Here is a 27,280-nt window from a genome sequence, read left to right as displayed (position 1 = left end):
TCATAATTTCCCTACCCTCATGTTGTTCCAAATCAGTGTGACGCTCTATATTATGTGGAACACAAAATATGTTAGACAGAATGTTAGGGACTGATGGTCTTAGTCACCATTCACTTTCAATATATATATATAAAACATTCACTGAAAGTAAATAGTGACTCTGGCAAACATTCTGTCTATTATCTCCTTGCTGTGTTGCATGGAAGAAAGAAAGTCGTACGGGTTTGGAACAACTTGATGGTGAATGGTGACATAATTTCCATTAATAATAATAATAATAATTCTGTAATACATGTTAAATGTGTATTATGTAATGGAATGTAGGGGAGTAAACGTCTATTATGTAATTTGTGAAAGTAACGAGTTACTCACTACTCTAGTATGCTTTTAATTGGATACTTTTTACTCTCACTCAAGTAATTATTTATGTTAGTAATTTTACTTTTACTTGAGTAATTATGTTTTGTAGTAATTGTACTTTTTCTTGAGTACATCACAAAAGCTCTAATTATCTGTGCACAACACTAAAAAAACTTCCAGATAGTATCTATTTTATACATTTAAATTTGTCTGTTATAAGCGGTTTTAATGTTATGCTTAAATGTTGTTATTATATGTTAATATGGTTTTGAATGGTTTGAAATCTTTACATTTCAAGCCCTGGGATCTGGAAGGTGGTCACACGATACATAAATACTCCACAGAGGATATTTACTGCAGACTTTGAGGTCAAAGAATACGGTAAGATGTGTTTCAACATAAAGTATGTTGTGTAAGAATGAATGATTTCAAAAATAATAATAATAAAAAAAACTGTTGTCCCTAAATATCTGTTATGTGTGTCTTTTGTTTGATTTGGTTTAAAGTGCTTCCAACGTTTGAAGTCACATTAATGCTAAGTAAGACATATTTCCATGTGCATGATGACGTTCTGGAAGTTGACATAAGCGCAGAGTAAGAGAAAATATATTATATTACATTGTATTTAAAATGACTTTTAAAATATATTTGTTTATAAACTACAAAACTCTCTAAAGCTCCAACCTCCTGCGTATTAAAGATTAAAGGGGTCATGACATGAGAAACCAAATTTGCCTTGATCTTTTGGTATATAAGAGGTCTTTGTATCATTAAAACGTCCTGCAAGTTTAATATTTTAAGACGTCCTCCCCATTCTAAACGAATCATTTATTTAATCAAGCTCAAAATACAGCTCGTTCTGGATTCATGGTTAGAAGTGACGTGACGGTTAGAAGTGACGTACCAGCGTTTGCATATGACCGCCTCCAGCACAAGATAACTACGCTTTAAGCGCAAGACAACTACGCTCATTTCAGTATCGCCGTCGCCTCACAAGTGTTCAGTCGATGGACAGCGAGCTCTGACAGAGACTACTTGTGCACAGGAAAATTACGATGCCACACAGATGTGCTGTTCCTGGCTGTGGTCAAACAAAACCTCTGAATAAGCTGCCGAAAGATCCAGGCGTCAGGGAAAAATGGATGCAGTTTATTTTTTGCGGACGTCCCAGTCACGGCAGTGTTAACTTAAGCGTTTGTTCTGTACATTTTAAGGATGACTGTTTTGAGAACAAATCTCAATATGATGCTGGCTTTGCCAGAAAACTGTTGCTCAAAGATAAGTCCGTGCCGACTATTCTGGGAACAACGACGACGCAAACTGTAAGTAATCTATTTTAAACTTTAAACTACTTTTTAAAGCGCAATTTCATTCATTATGAATAATCACAGTGTTTTTACTTAGTTTACTTGCATATTGTTCTGGCTGGGGGCGTCAATAATTGATACATAGGCACTGGCGTTAGCCAATCATAACAGTGGGCGTTAACACTGAAGTCTTAAATGGAAAACGCCCCCAAAACAGACTGTTTGAATCAGAGGATGAGAAACAGGGTGTGAAAAGGTCATAAATCACTAGATTTTAAAAGTGTTTCTTAAAAAAAAATATATTAATACTATAATTGCACCTAAGGGAACATAATAATACAATAAAAAAACCCATGTCATGACCCCTTTAAACTTTTGTGGTAACAACATGATAAAGATTGAATTGTAATTTGCCATTATTAATTCATTTTACTCTTATATAATATGTGGCTAATCAACAGTCATTTAGAAATGTTATTTGTTTTTTAGATACCTGTCTGGAACGAAGGTTTCTGGACATGCAATAGTTGTGTTTGGCGTGAAGAAAGAAACTATTATGACCAGTATTAATTCCTCTCTGCAAAGGGTTGAGGTGAGCTCCATAAGGATTTGCATGACCAGCTTTACATTTACATACTATACAATTGCAAAAAAAGAGCGAGTTGACATCATCACCAGCATTATCATTATTATTCAACGATAATAATAATCTAAGGAAGTGTTTCCTTGTCATGGGCTATTCAACTTTGGTTTGCTCACTGGGGTTTTGTTTGGCACCATTTATTATCTGTAAAGCTGCTCTGGAACAAATTTGCTGCTCTGGAACATTCACTTCTGGTATACTGAGGCCGTTCTCTGTCTTATATGAACAGATAAAAAAAGGAAAAGGCAATGCAGAGCTGACCAGCGATATGATACTTCAGACCTTTCCAAACATTGAACAGCTGGTTGGACACTCAATCTATGTTTCAGTCAGTGTTTTAACAGAAAGTGGTGAGACCCAACCGACAGTGTAAATGACAATGCTCTGTTGTGTGATTGTATAGAATGTCTTTTGTGAATGCAATTCAGAACATTTCCTGTTAATGAGTGTAAATCCTATGCAAGTCCATGTTTGTGTGTTTTCAGGCAGTGAAATTGTAAAAGCACTCAGGCAAAGCATTCCGATTGTGACATCACCATATACAATTGACTTCAAAAGAATGGCACAATTCTTCAAACCTGGACTGCCCTTAGACGTCTCGGTATAAAACATAGACTTAATCCACTGAACTAAGTTTTATGATGCTGTTGTTTAATTTTTTTTGTTTCGCAAAAAGGTTTATTTGACAAATCCCGACCAGACACCTGCTGAAAATGTGGAAGTGGAGGTCAACCCTGGAGGGGTCAACGGTCGGACCAAAGCCAATGGCATTGTGAAGGTTACCATCAATTCTCAGGAAGGATCTTCTACACTGGAGATCACTGTAAGATCTGCCATCTCAACTGCACTGACGCTCAGTCAGTTTTACTGGTGAACTTGTCGGAAATTCTTCAAATCAGATCTGAGCTTGATTGAAAAATCGAGAAGGTTATAGCTGCAGGGCAAGCTACAAAAAAGGGATGGGAGCTCCAAATGACCAGGAAAGATATAGGAAGACCCTAAACCTATCTGTGGGTGGAGGTGGCGCCCCCTTTTTGGAATTCCCCACTCTGATTTATAGTTACTCCGCCCTCTTTTGGAGATTCTGTTCCCGTTTGGAGATCTCTGGAATGTGTTTTGTTGTTAATTTGGTTCCTGTTCAGTTCATGTGGTGTCGTGTCATGTGATTTCCTGTTCCCTCATGTGATCTTGTCATGTATTTATCCCTGGTCACGTGGCTTGTTTTCATTGGTTCATTGGTTGATTCATTTGTTATTAGTCTTGTCTTTCCATTGGTTATAGTCATTTAGTCTTTTATCGTGTTTATAGTTTAGTCTTGCCATTGGTCATCTTTGTCATGTGTTCTACCATGTCCTTGTAATTAAGCCCTCATGTTTGCCATTTTCTGTTGGTAGGTATTGTGAATGCAACTTTGTTGTATCATTTGAAGTCTAGCCAGGTCAAGCCAAGTGTCATGTTATGTTTCATTTAGGGTTACTGGATTTCACATTTGTAAAATAAAACTGCACTTGGGTTTTTCACTCCTTCGTCATCGTCTTCGCCATTGCCAGCAGCAACATCGTTAGAGCAGTCATACCTATTTGGAAAAATCAGATATCTGACTAGTTCTTTGAATATGGGTGCTTTTGTACTGTCTTAATCAGTGTTGTTTATTGTAACTAACTATACACAATGTACATATTTTCAGGTAAAGACCAATGATCCACAATTAAGCTCTGAACAGCAGTCAGTGAAGAGGATGACCGCTCAAGCCTACAAGCCCAAAGACGGCTCCAACAACTACCTTCACATTCACATTGATGCTGCAGAGCCTAAGATTGGTGATATAATTAATGTCATTTTGTATACTTCAAAAAATCAAGGAGCTCAAGATTTCACTTACTTGGTGAGTGACAGTAATATCATGTTCCATGTACGGGAGCAACTTGTTATTCATGGTTGAGTAAAGATAGTTGCACCATCAGCATGCAGCTCTCCCTTGCTTTCCCTCTGAAGATCAGCATATACATAGGGGCAACAAGAGTCTTAAATGAATTAAATCCCAGATGCAGCAGGGGACTATTATTTGAAATACCTGTGCTCAGAGATGATCTAGGAACACCATCAGCAGGACAAGAAACTCTACTGGCTGTCCTTACTTGTATGTTATACATTATTGACGGACCTGATAGCAGTCGCATAACACAGACGATCGCCTCGTGCTCACACTTTGCCGCCATGCCTTGCTAACCTTGAATAAAATATGCACATGAAGAGTTGGAAATAGGTGTCTGTGGCAGGGCGAAGGGCGGGGCCATGATTCTACACACCCGGTCCCTTATCAGGCTAATCAAGCCTCCGAGAGGGATAAAGGCTGACTGCGGAGGATTGTGCGGGAGAGATCGGACATGTTCAGTCGGTGTGTGTGTTTGTCTTTTGTTTCAGTTTTATATTAAACTATTATTTATATTATCAAGCTGGTTCTCGCCTCCTCCTTTCCATAGAACTACGTTGCACTGGTGCCGAAATCCGGGAAGGAGGAGGGATACGCCGTAGTAGAGTTCTCGCCACTAATGTCCACCCCAACGGAGCAGCCGCGGCCATCTGCCGGGGGACGAGGAGCCCAGCCGCCTGGAAGCGGAGGACGGCCGCCGACCACGAGGGGAGAAGGGGCTCCTAACCAACCACCTGGAGCGGTCAGGGCCCCTGCCAGGGGCGGAGGAGTCCCCTACCAGCCGCTGAAATGCGGCGGGGTCTGAGACCGCCGACCATGAGCGGGGAGGGGCTGGAGAACTGCTGCCAGGGGCGGGGAAGACCCCTTCTGTTCCCCGAGAACGCGGCAGGGCGTTCCGTCTGCCAGGGACATTTACAGTGTTTTTTTTGGGGAGGGGGTACTACACTGTTACAGGAAGTACCCCCCTTTTATTATTTCTGTTTCCCTCCCCTTATCCCCTCCCTCATCCAGGTGGACGGGGATGACCTGCCGGCAGATGGGGCGAAAGTCACTCCCCTCCCCAGGGAATGTACGTCATGCCGGGGCTCCCCTGCCTGAGAGAACGAGGGATTCTACACACCGGTCCCTTATCAGGCTAATCAAGCCTCCGAGAGGAATAAAGGCCAACTGCGGAGGATTGTGCGGGAGAGAGAGATCGTTTATGGACATGTTCGGTCATGTGTGTTTGTCTTTTGTTTCAGTTTTATATTAAACTATTATTTATATTAGCCGGTTCTCGCCTCTTCCTTTCCATTGAACTACGTTACAGTGCCATATTGTCATCTCTTGCTGCCTCTCAAACAAGGATATGTGAGATAAAGTTTGTTTCAACCTCACATGACTGTTGTTGCTTGCATGAGCTATGACATCAATAGTATGAGACAAGAACAAAAAGTCAGTTTGATGCTGTTAGGATCCTGCCAGAAAACAAAATTGGTCACCGCAATTTTTTTTACTGCTATGCAATGCTAGTTTTTGAATGGCTGTCAAAGAGGTTTCAAGCTCTTGAGCACTGGAGGGTGAAGTTCCTGCATCTACCAGCAGGGCTTAATGGGGACCTGCTAACCAGCCAATCCCTGCTCCCCTGATCATAAGTGACTTTTTTTTTTCTAAACAGCGAATTAAGACAACATGAGCTGTTTCCATCCTTCACTTTGTAACATGGTGGATAGACAGCGATACTCAGACCGGGTGGTGGGTATTTGTGGCGAGGCGTTCGTCGTGTTCTCCGACTGCTATTGGGTCCTTGAATAGCATATAATGTACAAACAGCCGGTGGAGTTTTTGGTGTCCTCGTAGGATAAGATGGTGCCCCCAAGAGAGTTAGTGCCCTACCTAGACTGCGTAATATGCGTATAGTGTGCGGCAGTCTTTTGGATAAGACTTTAAATCGATGTTGTGACTCTCTCTGTGCTCATTAAAAAATCCAGGATGTTTGTTGAAAAAAGGGTAGAGGTGTAATTGTGGTGTCTTGGACAAATGTTCCCTTTAACAATCCATCATGGCCTCATAATAGGAATTCACTGTCTCATTCAATTATTACTGGAATAAAACTGGTAAACAGTTTGTGTTGGAGACTGTATGAATGACAAATGTTTAATTCTATCTATTTTCAGATCTTAAGTAAAGGGCAAATTGTGCAAGTAAACAGGTCAAACACAGGACAATCTCCAGCAGAACTGTCTCTCACTGTGACCAAAGACATGGTGCCCTCCTTCCGCTTTGTGGCTTATTATCATGTGGGCTCGTCTGAGGTGGTGTCTGACTCAGTCTGGGTTGATGTGAAAGACACGTGCATGGGAACGGTGGGTAAACTATCTAAAAAAATTATCAATGGGTGACAGATGTTGGGGCAGCAGGGGCTCGAGCCCAGACATTACACACTTGCAGTGCAGACAGATTTTTAATTCAAATGGGTATTGATGTGTCACTTTCATTATAGAAATTAAATTAAATTTATCTACATATTTCACGGAATACTGACATAAATTGACAAAGAAATGAACAGGGGTGTTGCTAAATGCTTTTCTTATAAATCTTTGTCTGAGGGAGATTACTGTACATAGACTTGAGAATAGGGATGTTAATTAATAATAGATAATCAATTAATTGTCGTAAATAATTGTATAGATTAAGTTTATCTCTCAATAAATTGTAGAACAAATGCGTTCAGTAAACATGTCAGCAGACGTTGATGAGGCTGTCTATACAGTCATCTGCCGCTGGAGGGCGCCCTGCTACTTGTGAGCTGTATGTATTGTCATGCAACAGAAGAAAAACCCACTCAGTAGGGATGGGCGATACCACTTATTTTCTTTTCGATCCGATACCAATATTTTCAAGTCCAATATTTTTATTGGATTACTTTGGATAAAATTTGTAATTTAAAATAATATTTTTAGTCATTATTCAAGTCATTATTATTATTTTTATCATTTTTTTTTTTGCCTAAACAGAAAATTATTATAATTCTGTTTTGTTTACCCTTACAAAACTTAACCATTTCACTATAGTTTAACCATGGTATTTAGTTCAAACATTGGTACCACACAGTTAACCATGGATACTACTACAGTATTACTGTAGTAAATCAATGGGTTCAATGGTATAGTAACTTCATGTTAAATGTGCATTTAAATTAATAGGTGTCATTATTGTTCGTTTTATTATGCTACTATGAAAATTGTTAACATTTGATTATTATTCTAACTAATAAACTAATTCATAATACGCAATAAAATGTTAAGCATTAATATGAGTGTAGTAATTTTTACATTAATCTTGTATTACCATATATCATCGGGGTCTCTCTTTCCTCCATCAAAAACATTTACACAAAACGCTGCATCCGCAAAGCAACCAGAGTTTTGGATGAAAACTCCCCACACACATTCTGGGTTTGTCCTATGTTGTTTTATGTAGCACCATGGTCCTGGAGGAACGTTGTCTCGTTTCGCTGTGTACTGTACTAACTGTATATGGTTGAACGACAATAAAAACCACTTAACACTTGACTTGACTAATGCTCAAGTTTTTGAATCACTGATATATATATATATATTTCTTCAAAATAATTTCATGAGTTCACCTGCCCATATAATCTTTGAGTGATAAAGGGTACACATATTTGACATGCTGTCCATAAAGGAGGGGCTTGAGGAAGAGGCTTGAGCTGTAAATATTTTATTGGTCATTAAAGTTTAGCCGAATCCCTGAAAAAAAACCTCAGTTCACGCAAGCACCATGGATAGCAATTGGTATCCTTATGTGGCATTTGGAGAGAATAATTGAATTGTCATTTACAGTGAAGAAAATAAGTATTTGAACACCCTGCTATTTTGCAAGTTCTCCCACTTAGAAATCATGGAGGGGTCTGAAATTGTCATCGTAGGTGCATGTCCACTGTGAGAGACATAATCTAAAAAAAAAAAATCCAGAAATCACAATGTATGATTTTTTAACTATTTATTTGTATGATACAGCTGCAAATAAGTATTTGAACACCTGAGAAAATCAATGTTAATATTTGGTACAGTAGCCTTTGTTTGCAATTACAGAGGTCAAACGTTTCCTGTAGTTTTTCACCAGGTTTGCACACACTGCAGGAGGGATTTTGGCCCACTCCTCCACACAGATCTTCTCTAGATCAGTCAGGTTTCTGGGCTGTTGCTGAGAAACACGGAGTTTGAGCTCCCTCCAAAGATTCTCTATTGGGTTTAGGTCTGGAGACTGGCTAGGCCACGCCAGAACCTTGATATGCTTCTTACAGAGCCACTCCTTGGTTATCCTGGCTGTGTGCTTCGGGTCATTGTCATGTTGGAAGACCAAGCCTCGACCCATCTTCAATGCTCTAACTGAGGGAAGGAGGTTGTTCCCCAAAATCTCGCAATACATGGCCCCGGTCATCCTCTCCTTAATACAGTGCAGTCAGCCCTGTCCCATGTGCAGAGAAACACCCCTAAAGCATGATGCTACCACCCCCATGCTTCACAGTAGGGATGGTGTTCTTGGGATGGTACTCATCATTCTTCTTCCTCCAAACACGGTTAGTGGAATTATGACCAAAAGTTCTATTTTGGTCTCATCTGACCACATGACTTTCTCCCATGACTCCTCTGGATCATCCAAATGGTCATTGGCAAACTTAAGACGGGCCTTGACATGTGCTGGTTTACGCAGGGGAACCTTCCGTGCCATGCATGATTTCAAACCATGACGTCTTAGTGTATTACCAACAGTAACCTTGGAAACGGTGGTCCCAGCTCTTTTCAGGTCATTGACCAGCTCCTCCCGTGTAGTTCTGGGCTGATTTCTCACCTTTCTTAGGATCATTGAGACCCCACGAGGTGAGATCTTGCATGGGGCCCCAGTCCGAGGGAGATTGACAGTCATGTTTAGCTTCTTCCATTTTCTAATGATTGCTCCAACAGTGGACCTTTTTCACCAAGCTGCTTGGCAATTTCCCGTAGCCCTTTCCAGCCTTGTGGAGGTGTACAATTTTGTCTCTAGTGTCTTTGGACAGCTCTTTGGTCTTGGCCATGTTAGTAGTTGGATTCTTACTGATTGTATGGGGTGGACAGGTGTCTTTATGCAGCTAATCGACCTCAAACAGGTGTATCTAATTTAGGATAATAAATGGAGTGGAGGTGGACATTTTAAAGGCAGACTAACAGGTCTTTGAGGGTCAGAATTCTAGCTGATAGACAGGTGTTCAAATACTTATTTGCAGCTGTATCATGCAAATAAATAGTTAAAAAATCATACATTGTGATTTCTGGATTTTTTTTTTAGATTATGTCTCTCACAGTGGACATGCACCTACGATGACAATTTCAGACCCCTCCATGATTTCCAAGTGGGAGAACTTGCAAAATAGCAGGGTGTTCAAATACTTATTTTCCTCACTGTATGAGAAGAAGCTCATTAGACACTGCCCAAGCCATGTCAGCCCAACGACTACTTATGATAATATCAAACATGTTGGATGTTGTCTGAGAGTCAGCAGGACCCCCTTGTCTTCGGTTGAGAAATGTTTCTCATGTCTCTTTTTCTCTCTTTTTAAAAACAGCTTAAAGTTGAAGTGAAGGACAAGGCAAAATACTATCACCCAGGAGATGAGTTCAGCTTGCAAATAACTGGAGACCCTGGAGCTAAAGTTGGACTGGTGGTGGTTGACAAGGCTGTGCAGGTCCTTAACAAGAACAGACTCACTCAGACTAAGGTGATGAATCTTCATCAGACTACATACAGTGGTACAAACAGCTCATGACTCTTGTATAAAACATACTTCACTGGTCTCAATGTTTCTTTCTTGATGTCTCTTGTAGATCTGGGACATCATAGAGAAACGTGACATTGGCTGTACAGCAGGTAGTGGAAAGGACAGTATGGGGGTTTTCTATGATGCAGGTCTGATGTTTGAGTCCAACAGTGCAGGAGGCACCAACATCAGAACAGGTAAATATATGGTATATTCTGATGTCTCTCTCTCTCTCTCTCTCTCTCTCTCTCTCAATATATATATATATACACAACACACACTGTTAGCGAATAAGATACTAGCTTATTTAGTTGTGAGTGGCTCATGAGTGGCTCTGTCCACAAACTTATATACATGCATTTCAAATAATTTCTCATTTTGACTCTAATTGTAAAATTGAGACTTTTTGGGATTATTGTGTGTCATATGCTCATTAATTCTAATTAATTGTCTTCTAGTGGATGAGTGCCGCACCCTTTCAAAGAATAGACGGCGGTCAGTTGGTAAGAAATAGGACTTTAATCACAGATTTATTAGGATTCAAACCTCAAAGACTAAAAGTTAGCAAATAAATTTATTTTCAGTACTGCCTGTGTGTGGCAGGGCGGAGATTTGTATTGAAAAGCCGGTTCTCGCCTCCTCCTTTCCATTGATCCCTTTACACTGGTGCCGAAACCCGGGAAGGAGGAGGGATACGCCGTAGTAGAGTTCTCGCCACTACCATCCACCCAAACGGAGCAGCCGTGGCCATCTGCCGGGGGACGAGGAGCCCAGCCGCCTGAACGAGGACTATGGCCGCCGACAGCGAGGCGAGAACCGGCTTTTCAATACAAATAATAGTTTAATGATAAACTTAAAATAAGACACAAACACACACATGACGGACATGTCCGTAAACGATCTCTCTCTCCCGCACGACACACTGCAGTCGACCTTTATACCTCGGAGGCTTGATTAGCCTAATACGGGACCGGGTGCATAGGATCACGACCCGGCCCCGCCCTCCGCCCTGCCACACTGTGTTTTTTGTATTTAGAGCCTGATTAAATAAATACATTTTACAAATCAGGACATAACATCAACACATCCATGCAAAATTATTTTTTTCCTAAAAGTTTTTTAAGCCTTACAAATCATCACTGCATTATCTCTGGACCATTTCCCAAAAGCATGATAACAGTAAAGTAACAGTGCTTCGGTTTCCCCACACTTAACCACACCCCCAGGGTGTGATGCTGTGCTGAATATATATATTTACATTGCACTATTTTATAGATATTATTTAAATACCCAAAACAGGCTGATCAATTTACTGTCACAATAATGTTAATTGCATTACTTTATATTTTTGAGCCCTTGTTATTTGATACAGTAATTTTGTCAACTTCAGAGAAACTTGCTTATTAAATGGGTATTTTTAAAAATAATAATAATAAAGAATATGTAAAATATGTATACATTTTTTTAATCTTTTAAAGATAATTATGTTGATGATCATACCCATTTAGATGAGATCGATTCAAGGAAACAGTTTCCAGAGCATTGGTTTCGGGACCATGTACATCTACCCACTTGCAAAGATAACAACTGGTGAGTACTGTTTTAACAATCAGATATTATTGGTTATGTACAGTAGTCAAAATTGGACTCCTCAAAGAATAGTAATGCTGAGGATTTGGTGTGAAACCAGCTTATAATTAATAGAAAGTGTTGCTCTAACTTTTTCATGTCATTTCTCTATATTCAAGTGCAACAACATCATTCATAAGAAACAAAATCTTCCTGAAAGAATCGATCACTACCTGGCAAATCTTAGCCATCAGCTTGTCACAAATAAATGGTAAAGATGAAACCTTGTATTTATGCCGAACCTTCGGACATTTGTCCTCATCCTCCGGGAACTTAAATCATTCTGAGACTTCATTCTCTGTAACTGTCCTCTTGTCCAAAGGTATCTGTGTGGCAGAAATTGAGGAGATGATCACCCATAAGAACTTTTTCATTGATCTGAAGATGCCTTATTCAGCTGTGCACAAAGAACAAGTGGAAATCAGGGCCATTCTGCACAATAAATCCTCAAAGCGATTGAAGGTAAATCTGTCTTGAGAATACCAGATTTGGTGTATAAATTGATAATTTAATAATCATTCATGCTTGAGGTTTGTATTTTAAGATTTTATTTGTGAGCTGCCAGATACTGTCAAAAATTATTTTGAAATTGTTTTGGCAATTAAAAAAGTAAATAAAAATTATAATAAATAATGAAATTAAGTCTTCCAAGCCTTGAACTAAGCCAAACAGCTCTGAGATGAACATATACAGTGCATCCGGAAAGTATTCAAAGCACTTCACTTTTTTTCCACATGTCACAGCCTTATTCCAAAATGAATTAAATTCATTATTTTCCTCAAAATTCTACAAACAATACCCCATAATGACAATGTCAAAGAAGTTTGTTTGAAATATTCGCAAATTTATTAAAAATAACAGCCTCAAGCCTTTGTGTGTATGATGCTACAAGCTTGGCACACCTATTTTTGGGCAGTCTCTCCCATTCTTCTTTGCAGGACCTCTCAAGCTCCATCAGGTTGGATGGGGAGCGTCTGTGCACTGCCATTTTCAGATCTCTCCAGAGATGTTCAATCGGGTTCAAGTCTGTGCTCTGGCTGGGCCACTCAAGGACATTCACAGAGTTGTCCTGTAGCAACTCCTTTGTTATCTTGGCTGTGTGCTTAGGGTCGTTGTTCTGTTGGAAGATGAACCTTCGCCCCAGTCTGAGGTCCAGAGCGCTCTGGAGCAGGTTTTCATCAAGGATGTCTCTGTACATTGCTGCATTCATCTTTCCCTCGATCCTGACTAGTCTCCCAGTTCCTGCCACTGAAAAACATCTCCACAGCATGATGCTGCCACCACCATGGTTCACTGAAGGGATGGTGTTGGCCAGGTGATGAGCGGTGCCTGGTTTCCTCCAGACATGACGCTTGCCATTCAGGCCAAAGAGTTCAATCTTTGTTTCATCAGACCAGAGAATTGTTTCTCATGGTCTGGGAGTCCTTCAGGTGCCTTTTGACAAACTCCAGACAGGCTGTCATGTGCCTTTTACTGAGGAGTGGCTTCCGTCTGGCCACTCTACCATACAGGCATGATTGGTGGAGTGCTGCAGAGATGGTTGTTCTTCTGGAAGGTTCTCCTCTCTCAACAGAGACACGCTGGAGCTCTGTCAGAGTGACCATCGGGTTCTTGGTCACCTCCCTGACTAAGGCCCTTCTCCCCCAATCGCTCAGTTTGGCCGGGCGGCCCGCTCTAGGAAGAGTCCTGGTGGTTCCAACTTCTTCCATTTACAGATGATGGAGGTCACTGTGCTCACTGGGACATTCAATGCTGCAGAATTTCTTTCTGTACCCTTCCCCAGATCTGTGCCTCGATACAATCCTGTCTCGGAGGTCTACAGACAATTCCTCAGACTTCACGGCTTGGTTTGTGCTCTGACATGCACTGTTAACTGTGGGACCTTATATAGACAGGTGTGGTGTGTGCCTGTCCAATCAACTGAATTTACCACAGGTGGACTCCAATGAAGTTGTAGAAACATCTCAAGGATGATCAGTGGAAACAGGATGCACCTGAGCTCAATTTTGAGTGTCATGGCAAAGGCTGTGAATACATGTAAATGTGATTTTTTTTTATTTATTTATTATTTTTTTTATTTGTAATAAATTTGTAAAGATTTGAAACAAACTTCTTTCACGTTGTCATTATGGGGTATTGTTTGTAGAATTTTGAAGAAAATTATGAATTTAATCCATTTTGGAAGGTTGTAACATAACAAAAGTGGAAAAAGTGAAGCGCTGTGAATACTTTCCGGATGCACTCTGCTTTTAAAAGACTGCCAGTAGTTTCCACCAGATATTGAAATTGAATATACTCTCCCATTATCACCAGGTGTTTGTGGAGTTTATAGAGGCCGAACATGTATCTAGCAAAAACAGAACAGAGGTAGAAGTCAGGGCCTACTCCACTGGATCTGTTAAATATGTAATTACTCCCATGACGGTGGGCAAACATGTGATTGAGGTGAAAGCTGCAACATATGACTTTGTCTATACTGACGGAGTGAAGAAGACTCTGAATGTGGTGGTAAGTCTGATCTGAATTCTGTCACTTCTTTTTCAGTTGTTTTTATTGTAACACAATGAAAAATACATGTGCATCAACTAACTGTAATTTTTAATAGGATACTGAAAAACTAGAATTCACAAACTCTCTCTCTCTTTTAGATGGGGGGTGTGTTAGGTCCATTAAAGAAGATAAATCTCAATCCTGCCAAGAAAGGTGAGTTTTTTTTGTGAACCACCAAAACTAATTATTTAAAGTCAAATGATATAAAACATGTATGAATATGATTATACTTTGAACCAATGAAGAAAACCCTACTGTAAAAATAATTATTATTCCAGCCAGTCAAGAGATCACAACTCCTGCTCTTTTCACGCTCTCTTCTGTAGGTTATTATTTAAGCAATATCACACGAGCAAGAATGAACAAGTACATTTAAAAAAAATAGGAAAAACCGAGTATGGTCATAAAAACGAGTGATGGATCAGAATCTGCCGTTGCTGGTTCAAAACAAATGATGCATCCAAGCCTCCGTTAGTAATTCAATAATGTCACTTCAGAAATAATATCATGGCTTGTGCTGTTTCTAAGTTATTGAATAAACAAGGATGGATGGCTGGATGTGTGTGTGTGTGTGTGTGTGTGTGTGTGTGTGTGTGTGTGTGTGTGTGTGTGTGAGCGTGTATTTATCACTTTGTGGGGACCAAATGTCCCCATAAGGATAGTAAAACCCGAAATTTTTGACCTTGTGGGGACATTTTGTCGGTCCCCATGAGGAAAACAGCTTATAAATCATACTAAATTATGTTTTTTGAAAATGTAAAAATGCAGAATGTTTTCTGTGAGGGTTAGGTTTAGGGGTAGGGTTAGATTTAGGGGATAGAATATAAAGTTTGTACAGTATAAAAACCATTATGTCTATGGAAAGTCCCCATAAAACATGGAAACACAACATGTGTGTGTGTGTGTGTGTGTGTGTGTGTGTGTGTGTGTGTGTGTGTGTGTGTGTGTGTGTGTGTGTGTGTGTGTGTGTGAGAGAGAGAGCAGAGGTGGCGGCATGTTTTGAGTGTAGCCCCGAATGTATTTTGAAAAGTTGACTGACAAATATGAAACCGGACAATAGCCTATGTAAACCCCCAAAATCATAAGTTGCCTTATTTCATTGTGCTTTGGCTTTGCACATACTGCATACAGCCTGTAAATATAGACATAGGCATAATCTAGCCTATAGAATAAGTTCCTTTGCTGTCGGTAGCCTATGGGCGACTCCGTTTCTTCATCTCTGTTGAATATGCAGCAGGTAGAGGAGGAGCTAGCACAGTCGTTGACATCAACTAACGTTACTTAGTGGCGAGTTAACGGCAATTAGCAGGTAAGACAGCAAAAATGAAGCAAATGAGGATTTTTCCGAAAGAAGTCAGTGGGTAAGAATTCACATCTGGCTGGCTTTCTTGTTATTGAAAATAATATCACAAATAGATTGAAATACTGTTTATGAGCGTGTTGAGCATGTAGCTTTTAGGATCCAAAGATATCAAGGAACCGATATGATTTAATCAAACACAGTGAATACATACAAGACTATATTAACTAATCTACAGCAAACAACTAAACAAACACATATACCAACACATAAACACAGTTTGGTAAGTGAGCTTTGACAGAAGATAAATTGAAAATGATCTGTAACAGAAAAGATTTATTTATGGAGTCTATAGACCTTCCCTTAAACAAATCCTTAGAACTTAATTTAGTACGCCGCGATTTGAGATCCGGTTACACAAATTATATTAAAGAAAGCACCAGATCTGAGCGAAAGTCTTGAGGTTTGTACTTGCATTGCGTTGCTTGGCGTGTGAAGTTATTTGTAGTCTTTTGGCTTGGTTCAGTTCAAGGAGGCCTTTGTTTTAATTCAATGGATGGGTGATGGAATGAGGTGAGGACTCCTGCAAGAGAGAACTCGGGACTTCCCAGGACAGAGGTCAAAATGTGCGAAAGCTGTAGAGCAGAGAAGACCGAGTTCAACATAAGAGGGCAGATTTTGTTGTTGAGGTTGGCCACACCCCAAAGGTGTCTTGAGACAATCAGATGTGTATTTTGCTGGGTCACATGGTCATTACTCCAAGTAACCCAAAAATACTTAACACCATCATAGAGATAATCAATTACATACCAAGCACTTGTACTTTTGTATTATATTACAGTTATAATTTGGTTATAATGCATGATAAAACGTCCTTATATTTATATTTATACATGATATGAGAAAACGTAATTGTCAGGGTTATCATCTACATAGATACATTTGTCCATTTTTGGTCAAATCCCCACACATAATATGTATTTGGATAATAGTTCAGATTTTAACTCAGACTTGCTGGCACCAGTACAAAGTTCTTTATAGTTCAGGAGAATTGTTCAATTTCTCTTAGTTCTCTTACGCTTCTCTCTCTCATTCTCATCTCCTATGGATCAGGTGGAGAACAACTTGAAGTTATTAGAGCTGACATACCAGCTGATCACATTCCAGACACACCTGCATTCACGCACATCACAGTAACTGGTGAGCAAACAACAAAATAAATGATTGTGTCTTCATGCACATTGAGTGATTATTACCTTACCGCTATTTGTTTGTTTAAAGAGCGATGCGATGTACACCGACAATCATCAGGCTATCAGTCTCCGTTTCTGTGGAATGTTTTGTAGTACTTTATATTTCTTAGCCTGCATTCACTCTTTCATGCCTCCAGGTGACGGGATCACTCAGATACTTCAACAGGTCATCACAGACATCAAACAATCCAAGGATCGGTTTGTTCTGCTGGGTCATGGTATTGGAGAGAATAATGTGATCTCTATGTCACTATATATCATTTATGCCCATTACTTGTACAGCACCAATCAGTGGGACAGTTTTGGCATGCACCACCGTGATCAAATCATTAAAAAAATCAGCACAGGTCAGCAGAATACAAACACAAAGAACACTTTAAATTCTGCATTCAACATAACATTTACATTTTCAAGTACATGTCTGAACCAAGGTTACTATATTTAGTTTTTTAGTTTTTGGATTATTTATTTATTTCAGTTTTAGCTTCTGTTTCAGTTAACTTATAATTACCTTGCTTTGAATTCCAGTGACAAATGCATTTAATAAATGCAATGCAATTTGTTTAAGATTATCAGAGGGAGCTGAAAATCCGTAAAGCAGACGGGTCGTACGCTGCCCCTTCAGGCGGATCTGACACCATATGGTAACGTTTATTTTTATTTTCTCCTTGCCCAGAAGATGCTGAAACCCTGTTGGATTTGTACTGATTTTGATCCTTCTTATTAAAGTATTATTAGAAACCGTTTGTGCTAGAATCAAATTCATGATTTTGATTATTAAAATTCTTGAGTCAAGCCAAACAAAATATAAACCTCTGATTTATAGCTCTATAACATTTTTACGCAAATTTGAATTTTCTCAATTTCTTCGGAATCCTTCAATGCCCCAAATAGATTTGTCAGGTGGACTTCCTTTTCTAGCACCTTGATTATGATTATTATTATGTTTTATCTACTTATTCAGACTCATCCTTGGCTGTTTATCTGATCTGCATGAAATGTATTTATTCAATAATTTTTACATTTTATCATCTTCATAGTATCCCCCCTTTGCCTAGAATTTGCAGAAATGTACTCTACCAACTTCTACCAATTTCACCCTGGGATGCTTTTTAAACCGTATTGAAGGAGTTCCCATCTATGTTGGGCACTTATTGGCTGCTTTTCATTATTATTTGGTCCAAGTCATCAATTTAATTTCTTTGAAATTTTTTGATAAAATTGTAGTTTTTTGATGAAATAAATAAAAATTTTGGCACAGTTAGATTTTTGTTGACAAAACTAATTTCAAACATTTAAGCATACGCCTTCAGATCAAAAGATTTTTAAGATCATGATAAACATTTCAGTCAAGTGTTTCAAAACGTCTGACCATCATTGTGCACACAAGGGCATTCTTAGAGCAGGTGCCAACGTTTATCAGTTTCTGTAGCCAATGGGCCATAATAACTTACATCAGATTTGTGCAACTGCAGAGGATGCAGTTTATGTCGTGAAACCTCCCAAGCTTTTTGCCATTCTCCAGCCATCAACCCCCCACTCCAAGTCATCAAACAGTCCGCTCCTGGACATCAGTGGTTAAATTAATACATTATAATTATTATTTGGTTTTAATTTGCTTTCCTTAAATGTATTTTTGTCTGTTAAAGGCTAACAGCGTATGTGGCGAAAGTGTTTGCAATGGCCAGAAACCTCATTCATATAGAGGAGAATGTGATCTGCAGCGCTCTCAAGTGGCTGGTTCCCAAACAACAGCCAGGTGGCGCCTTTAAAGTGGACAGGGATGTAAGTTGAATATTTGCTACATTGATTGTATATGAGCTCACTGCTTGTTGAGGCCAAAAATAATGAGGTTCCCAGTAGAAGCACATTAAATAGTTACATTGAATACAAAAAAACAACAGTGCACCTCTGAGCTGTGCCAGAGTACCATTTATAGCAATTCTAACACATCCATAGAACTGAATGTGCAACTAAATTATACAAATATTTTTTTAAATTGTACATCTACCATCAACCCCATCATGATAGATTATCTCTATCTTAATACTACTTCTTCAGCATGTGTAGCACAAGTTTCTTGAAACCATCAAATCTGCCTTCCATTTTAAGGCAATAGAAACAAATATAGTCCAACAGTAATACTGTCATTAAATCATTTTCAGTGATAAAGATTAGATACAAATATTGTATATAATACAAGTCAGAGTGTTGCAATTGCCCCCTAACATAAAAACAAAGAGTACACTGTACCCACTGTTTTGAAAATAAGGGCACACTTCAAAGGAATAATATTTCTATCGGGAAGACATGCAGGCTTGATTGAGGTTTAAGATGCCACTTATTTGATGAATGTAAAACAGAAAAGTAATGTCTCTCTTTGGCGTAAGCCCCGTCTGGCGGTCAGAGGGAGTTGTACTCGGAACCGTCATATCCTGCCGGATATAGGAGGCAGGGGCGATTAGCCTACCCCCATGCGGGACGAGGCTCAACTGGTGGTGGTGGGGTGGAGGAGGTTGCCGTGTTAGCACACTGAAACAGCAATGTGATAGATTGTGAGCAGAGCTATAAAGCAACGGCTTACATGTGATTGGCTAGGAGTTACCCAGCTAATGATGTGATGATGTACAGCTGCTAGTCTTCCTGCTAGAATTATGCTGCGCTTCCATTACTTTAATATTATCAATACCGTTTTCTGTACTAATTCTTTTAGTTATGAAAAACAGTATGTTTAAGCACAAGTCCAAGTAATTCCTACATTATAATTATTTGAAATTAGTGACATTTTTTATCTTAATATACGGTCATCTGATGATTAATTTGTGTGTAATTATTATTTAATAACTTTTATGATGATAGTTTTTTACTTTAAAATGTACACTTCAGGTAGGGAAGGAGGTATTGCCCCAAATGAAGGAGTTCAAGTACCTCGGGGTCTTGTTCACGAGTGAGGGGACAATGGAGCGGGAGGTTGGCTGGAGAATCAGGGCAGCGGGGGCGGTATTGCACTCGCTCTCACACCGTTGTCACTAAAAGAGAGCTGAGCCGGAAGGCAAAGCTCTCGATCTACCGGTCAATTTTTGTTCCTACCCTCACCTATGGTCATGAAGGCTGGGTCATGACCGAAAGAACTAGGTCGCGAGTACAAGCGGCCGAAATGGGCTTCCTCAGAAGGGTGGCGGGCTTCTCCCTTAGAGATAGGGTGAGGAGCTCAGTCATCCGTGAGGAGCTCGGAGTAGAGCCGCTGCTCCTTTGCATCGACAGGAGTCAGTTGAGGTGGTTTGTGCATCTTGTAAGGATGCCCCCTGGCCGCCTCCCTAGGGAGGTGTTTCAGGCACGTCCAGCTGGGAGGAGGCCTCGGGGAAGACCCAGGATTAGGTGGAGAAATTACATCTCCACACTGGCCTGGGAATGCCTCAGGATCCCCCAGTCAGAGCTGGTTAATGTGGCTCGGGATGGGGAAGTTTGGGGCCCCCTGCTGGAGCGGCTGCCCCCGCGACCCAACTTCGGATAAGCGGTTGAAGATGGATGGATGGATGGATGTACATTTGCAGTGTGTGCATTTATTGTGTGCTATTATCTTTCTCTTTTTCATGTCTATGAAAAGCACCTTTACATTTTTATTTGCCTTGAAAAATTATTGAAAAAGAAGAAAAATATGAATTTATGGATATCATATAATCTGGTTTCTTTTGTGACAGTGTGTTGATTTGTGCTTTTAGGGTGATGTACGGGGTAATGATGCTGATGCCTCTCTCACTGCATTTGTCCTGATTGCCATGCAAGAGGGCGTCGAGATTTGTGCCCAATCAGTTGGTGTAAGTAACAGGAGTTAGCATGTTGTCCTGCTACTGTTTGCACTGATCTCTCACTCTTGGTTTTAACCTCACTTACGCACACTTTATAGAGTCTTCATGACAGTATGAGGAAGGCAGTCGACTATTTGGAATCCAGACTTCCAGAAATGACCAATCCTAATGCTGTTGCGATGACGTCCTACGCCATGGCCAATGCGGACAAACTCAATAAAGACCTGCTGATGAAGCATTCCAACAAACAGAAAGGTCCGTATCATTAGAAATACATCCAAAAAGTCTTAAAGTTGTATACATCATCAAATTTTAAAGGTTAATGTTTTGTGTTCTATCATAATAACTGGTTAGTTGAAAAATCTGCACAATCCTGTACATCAGGGGTGTTTATTACGTCAATAACTGCTGCAAAACCACCACTGGTCGATCTCGATAACCGGTCAAAAGTGAATGGGATTAGAGTTAGAGAGTTCTTCACGAACTTCACAAAAACTGTTTAATAGTGCACCAGCATGCACCATTATTTGAATACCTGCATGCATATTAACTGCGTGCAACCAAGTTCAGTTCTAAGATAAACAAAGATTTAATAATAACTAAGTATACCAACAATCATAAATCAAAGACTTTTATTGTACCATTATTGTAATGTGAAATTGAGGATCCCTTCTGAAAACTGTGCATGGTGCACTTGGGCATGTTTAGAATTGTTCGAAATAAATATAACAATTTTTTATGAGTACTGGGACAGATAATGGATCATGTTGTGTTGTTAGTGCAATAATTTAGAAAAAAAATAGCTTTATATTTATTTACATTTATGCATTTGGCAGACGCTTTTATCCAAAGTGACTTACAGTGCACTTATTACAGGGACAATCCCCCCTGGAGCAACCTGGAGTTAAAAGCCTTGCTCAAGGACACAATGGTGGTGGCCGTGGGGATCGAACCAGCAACCTTTTGATTAACAGTTATGTGCTTTAGCCCCACTATGCCACCACCACTCCCAGTATTGTAGTTTTGATAAAACACCAGGTGTTCGTGCAAGTCCCTCAGCTACCCCTCAATTTGAACACTAGTAAAAATGCCCATCTTGGCGAGTTATTGAAAGAAGCACAGTAAGTTACGTCTAAATTGAATGTAAAGATTAATCTCAAAGTATCACATTTGTATCAAAATTCGAATTAGGACTTCCATTGTTTATAGTAGATCTTACTATATTGATATTTTGAAAAAGATCTTTTGCCATAGAAGTGTGAGCATTTTGTCTTTTAAACAGAAGGAACTGCTTGGATTGTCAATGGAGAAGAGTATCAATCTCTAGCGGCTACAGCCTATGCAGTGCTCGCGCTCGTGAAGGCAAAAGAGTACGACAGAGCAAGAGAGGCCGTGCACTGGCTGGACAGTAAACTGACTTACTATGGCAGTTCTGAAATCCCAAAAGTGGTACACTAACTCCTCGTCGTTTTGATCTAGAATTAGCATTGCTGGAAAGGATTTTTTATTGAAATCTTTCCTTGGCTTGTGTATGCCTGTTCAAGATGATGCTGTAACAGCCAGCATCACAAAAATGACTGATTGCACCTTGAAATTTAAACATTTGATGGATCAGTTGTTGAGTTGTCGATTTGATTGTTGGGAATTTATTTTGTGCACCCTGTTTGTTCTAGGCAACCACCATTGCATTTCAGGCAGAGACAGAATACAAAACACAGATCAAGGACCCACAAAACTACCGCCTGGAAGTGGAAATGTCTGTGGAAGGAAGACCCAAAAAACTCTGGATTTTAACGGCCTATAATGCACATGTCACATGGTCCGATTTAGTCCAAAAACCACAATGTTTCTCTTCATGTGTGGCGTCTTAATATTTATTTATTTATTTTTGAATGCAGCAAGTGTCCCAGAAGCCATTGAAAATTACAGACTCACTTTGGAAATCTTGTAAGTAAAATTGTAACTCTGCTGTCTTAGATCATACACCATTACTCATTTTGTTGTTGAGTCTCTTAATAAATGAAAGGATGCTTCAAGCGAAGCATAAAATTTGTATTAATTATTTATTTTCACAGATACAAAAACCAAACAAGAGATGCCACCATGACTATTCTAGATATAGGCTTACTGACGGGATTTGAAGTGGACAAAGAAGATCTAATGAAGGTGTTCTGATGATAAACTAATGCAATAATTCAACACTTCATTTAAAATGATTCACTTTTTTTTTTTATGAAAGTTTATGATCTTGTTTATTGACAGACTATATGGAATATGCGTTTTTGTAAAAAATTATTTCACACACCACAGGACTATTTTCTGTAAGTGAATTGCAATAAAGGTAAAAGGTGGTTAAAACTGGCGAAGCACCTAAAACACATTCCCATATGCATTCATTTACATTTTGTGCTATGTTGGATCGCACCATGTTTTGACTTCTTTTTAATGTGTTTTTGTTGGTACTCTCAGTTAGCCCCAAGGAATACATTAAAGATGACCAAAGACCACTCGCAGCGAGGATCCCTTATCATCTTATTAGATAAGGTATTTCAGCAGACTGTGTTTTCAGATGTTGTCAAATAAATAAAGAAATAAATAAAACAGATTACATATTTTTATTTCAACCAGAAACCAGTGATTTGGTTTTCCATATAACAGACATTTGGTGGATTGGTTAACAAGGACCAATTTGTGGGGTTCTAGGTATCTCAGCGAGTATTGACGCTGACTACCGCCCCTGGAGTCGTGAGTTCGAATCCAGGGTGTGTTGAGTGACTCCAGCCAGGTCTCCTAAGCAACCAAATTGGCCCGGTTGCTAGGGAGGGTAGAGTCACATGGGGTAACCTCCTCGTGGTGGTGATTAGTGGTTCTCGCCTCAATGGGGCGTGTGGTGAGTTGTGTGTGGATCGTGGAGAGTAGCATGAGCCTCCACATGCTGTGAGTCTCCGCGGTGTCATGCACAATGAGTCACGTGATAAAATGCGCGGATTGACAGTCTGAGACGCGGAGGCAACTGAGACTTGTCCTCTGCCACCCGGATTGAGGCGAGTAACGGCACCACCACGAGGACCTACTAAGAAGTAGGAATTGGGCATTCAAATTGGGAGAAAATACAAAACTGTATTGGTAATTAGTATTACATTTGCATTGCTTTCTGTGTTATTAGGTTTCTCATACAAAGAAAGAAATAATTTCCTTCAAAATTCACAAGACTAGTAATGTGGGTTCCCTCCAACCGGCTGCAGTCACTGCATATGAATATCACTCTCCAGGTAAACAGCTGATGCATGCACACCTAACAGGGTTATTAAAGTTTTGATGTGAAAATGTGTATCTATTAGGGATGCACAGATTGATTGTCCAATTTGCATCTTAAATCAATCATGCTTAGATTCAGGGCCAGTATTTAAAGAATTTCAAAATCACACATAAGCCCTATTCAGATGGGATTCGTATTCTAAACAACATTTGAGTTACAATTATTATCACCTGACGTCTCTAATTTCATGTACCAATATCGCAGCCCCCTTCGTGATATCACGGTGCCATATTTTTGGTGCTCTTCAGCCAGTTGTGGTTGTCGTTTTGGTTCAATGTTTTAGATCAACAGAGATCAACAGAGATCAACAAATCTGCTAAAATGGCAATGACGTCATACGCTTTTCAGCAACGAGCTGAAAGAAGCCGATCCATTTCTTCGTGCAGCACGTGAATATGTAAGCAATAATTTTTCTGGAGGAACTAAAGCACCCTAGGCGAACGAAGCCACCATTTATACTACGCGCAACGTCTTTTTATAATGAGTTACGTTTATCCCATGGTGTTTAACGTAGTACAGTAATGGAGTTTTTTCTTTCTGTGGACCGCCGCTTTTAGCGCTGGATCGCTTCTATGCTTTATTAAACATGTCACGCCCCTTCCACTTTTAAAAACTCGAATCTCTCGCCACTCATTTGTCGTGGCTCTTCTGTCTTTGTAGATTTTGAGTTGCAAATCATGTAAAAACAAAGTATACTTCCACACAATCTCTGAGAGACAGGCTTCAAAGTTATCCATTTTGTGGACAGTAACCTAGGTAACAACTCATCAGCTGGCACGCGCGATCGTGAATAAAAGTACTACGTACAAACCACACCCACAAATGGTTTTAACCAATCATCAGCGATCTTCGACCAGCAGAGTTCTCTTGGGTCAAGAATTTCAGAGATGAACTCTTACCAAACGAACACCTTGGCAGAACAAAAACGTCATTAACACTACATGTTCACTCACTTTCAAACAGCTGTACAGTTATTACATGAATGCTATGTTAAAAAAAATCATTACACAAGCAATGCTGACAATCGAAAGCAACAACCGATATATATTGTACTGCACATTTATTGTTATTATTAACTTCTTATGCATTCTCCCATTTTTATTGTATTTAGCCAGTTTTTCCATCATAGTTTTCGTGAATGATAATAAAACAGACTCTTCTCTTTGAATAAACCACACATCTTTGTTCTCTCAGATAAACGCTGTACAAAGTTCTATCACCTTGAAAAGTAGGAAGGCATGGCAAACAGACTGTGTACACCAGAAAAAGGTCAGTGTGAAAGATTCTTGATACATGACAAATGACACCTTCTATGATAAACCTTTTTCAAGGCTGCACCAAACTACATCAGTCCTGACAGATCTCTTTAAGCTACTAATAAATTAATAATATAATTATAAATATAGATAGATACAATTTGGCATGCCCAATTCCCATTACATAGTAGGTCCTCGTGGTGGTGCGGTTACTCACCTCAATCCGGGTGGCGGAGGACGAGTCTCAGTTGCCTCCGCTTCTGAGACCGCCAATCCGCGCATCTTATCCCGTGGCTCATTGTGCATGACACCGTGGAGACTCACAGCATGTGGAGGCTCATGCTACTCTCCACGATCCACACACAACTCATCACACGCCCCATTGAGAGCGAGAACCACTAATCACCACCATAAGGAGGTTACCCCATGTGACCGCGTCAATTTGTTTGCTTTGGAGACTTGGCTGGAGTCAATTAGCATGATTCAATCTCACGACTCCAGGGATGGTAGTCAGCGTCAATACTCGCTGAGCTATCCAGACCCCCGCAGGCCAAATTCTTATCAGATTAGTAGCTAGTACATCAACATTTAAATCTTTCAAATCAAACTTTCATGACATTCATAAATACATTCATGTATTTTCTGTTGTAAGGCTGGCCAAAGATGTCCAAGAACTCTACGAGAACCAAGTCATAAAAACTCTCACACAGAAGAACTTCTCCACATGAAAAAACACACCCTACTGAGCAAGGACCATAAAACGCAAATCCCATCCACATTCCAGCTGTTCTCTCCCCCACAAGGCACAAACACAGACACACAAGATGTATGAGTGAAAATGTAACAAAGAAAACCATGAAAACAAATAATGTAACTAGCCATGTTGAATCGGGAATCTGCATTCAGATCTCCCGCACAAATTGCTGTGTGTAATGACAAAGAAATCAGGGTATTTCTGCAGCCAAATTGACCCACACAGAAAACTATGTGTATAGTCTACCAGGTAATTTCAATTTCTCATGTTTGAATAAAATGCAACTTTAATTATATTATTATGCTTGGTTTATTGATAGTATTGAGTGTGATTTATTATTTTACTTGGATTGTTTGAATGTGTTACCATTACCTGGTAAAATAAATGGTTGCTTTTTGATTAATTCTGAAGAACTGTTTCTTAGTATATTACTTATTAACTACAAATCTATGGTCAAAGTTGGCTTAACTAAGTCACTTCAGAACTAATCCATTAGTTTACCTATCAGGACTTAGCCGAGTAGAATTAAATGGGAAAACTAAGAGTAGGACCGAGAATCTGTCAAACAGAACTTAATTAACTGGGACTAAATGATGAGTTGAGAACCTGTAATAGAACTTAACCAAATAAGACTAAACGGATCAAACCGAGAACCTATAGGGACTTAGTCTAAAACTTACTAATATCTGAAACTGATGAGTTTGTAGTTAAAGCACCTGCATCCGGCCGGCACAGGACCCAAATAGCATTGAAATAACAAATACAGTCTAGAAGAGAGAATTACAAAAAATATGTATTGGATGTTGCCCAGCCTTCTTCAGGTCCTGTGAGATGGTAGTGCACAGGAACCTGAATGATTCCACTGCTGCCACAGTGCTGTTTAAAATAGTGAGGGGGTCAATGTTGGGGTGTTCCTCCTAAAGTCCACAATCATCTCCACTCTTTTGAGCGTGTTCAGCTCCAGGTTTTTTTGACTGCACCAGTGAGCCAGCCGTTCAACCTCCCCTCTGTATACGGACTAATAGTCATCTTGGATGAGGCCGATGACAGTAGTGATGTCTGCAAACTTCAGGAGCTTGACAGAGTGGTCCTTGGCAGTGCAGTCATTTATATACAGGGAGAAGAGTAGTGGAGAGAGTACACATCCCTGGGGGACAAGAGTGCTGATTGTACATGTGCTGGAAGTGAATTTCCCCTGTCTCACTAGCTGCTGCCTGTCCGTCAGAAAGCTGGCGATCCACTTAGAGTTAGATGTGGGAACAGAGAGTTGGTGTAATTTAGTCTGGAGAATAGCTGGGATGATGGTGTTGAAAGCCAAACTGAAGTCCACAAAATGAATCCCTGCATATGTCCCTGGTCAGTCCAGA

At 39.8% G+C, this 27,280-nt stretch overlaps 1 protein-coding gene across 4 annotated transcripts in view; it reads left to right on the top strand.

Annotated features, from left to right (window-relative positions):
- Positions 1-26,298, top strand: part of LOC127651149 (complement C3-like) — a 45,814-nt gene extending 19,516 nt beyond the window's left edge. For all 4 annotated transcript variants that reach the window (XM_052136850.1, XM_052136852.1, XM_052136851.1 and 1 more), the window contains 29 exons: positions 659-741; positions 867-954; positions 2,157-2,259; positions 2,540-2,660; positions 2,796-2,911; positions 2,987-3,133; positions 3,998-4,195; positions 6,400-6,588; positions 9,852-10,004; positions 10,111-10,240; positions 10,502-10,546; positions 11,552-11,633; positions 11,792-11,883; positions 11,995-12,134; positions 13,986-14,180; positions 14,321-14,375; positions 16,636-16,722; positions 16,913-17,122; positions 17,344-17,419; positions 18,425-18,560; positions 20,498-20,593; positions 20,683-20,839; positions 21,867-22,033; positions 22,258-22,531; positions 22,660-22,750; positions 23,054-23,128; positions 23,751-23,856; positions 25,098-25,172; positions 25,812-26,298. In XM_052136850.1, the coding sequence (XP_051992810.1) occupies positions 659-741; positions 867-954; positions 2,157-2,259; positions 2,540-2,660; positions 2,796-2,911; positions 2,987-3,133; positions 3,998-4,195; positions 6,400-6,588; positions 9,852-10,004; positions 10,111-10,240; positions 10,502-10,546; positions 11,552-11,633; positions 11,792-11,883; positions 11,995-12,134; positions 13,986-14,180; positions 14,321-14,375; positions 16,636-16,722; positions 16,913-17,122; positions 17,344-17,419; positions 18,425-18,560; positions 20,498-20,593; positions 20,683-20,839; positions 21,867-22,033; positions 22,258-22,455 (3,064 nt within the window). In that variant the 3' untranslated portion in view covers positions 22,456-22,531; positions 22,660-22,750; positions 23,054-23,128; ... (1 more) ...; positions 25,098-25,172; positions 25,812-26,298. The remainder of the gene's footprint in view (positions 1-658; positions 742-866; positions 955-2,156; positions 2,260-2,539; positions 2,661-2,795; positions 2,912-2,986; positions 3,134-3,997; positions 4,196-6,399; positions 6,589-9,851; positions 10,005-10,110; positions 10,241-10,501; positions 10,547-11,551; positions 11,634-11,791; positions 11,884-11,994; positions 12,135-13,985; positions 14,181-14,320; positions 14,376-16,635; positions 16,723-16,912; positions 17,123-17,343; positions 17,420-18,424; positions 18,561-20,497; positions 20,594-20,682; positions 20,840-21,866; positions 22,034-22,257; positions 22,532-22,659; positions 22,751-23,053; positions 23,129-23,750; positions 23,857-25,097; positions 25,173-25,811) is intronic.
- The last annotated feature ends 982 nt before the right edge of the window (positions 26,299-27,280 follow it).

This window comes from Xyrauchen texanus, chromosome 11 (assembly GCF_025860055.1).
Source record: "Xyrauchen texanus isolate HMW12.3.18 chromosome 11, RBS_HiC_50CHRs, whole genome shotgun sequence".
NCBI classification, from domain to species: domain Eukaryota; kingdom Metazoa; phylum Chordata; class Actinopteri; order Cypriniformes; family Catostomidae; genus Xyrauchen; species Xyrauchen texanus.
Note: the sequence above shows the minus strand (reverse complement) of the source record. Positions and strands in the feature narration are given on the sequence as shown.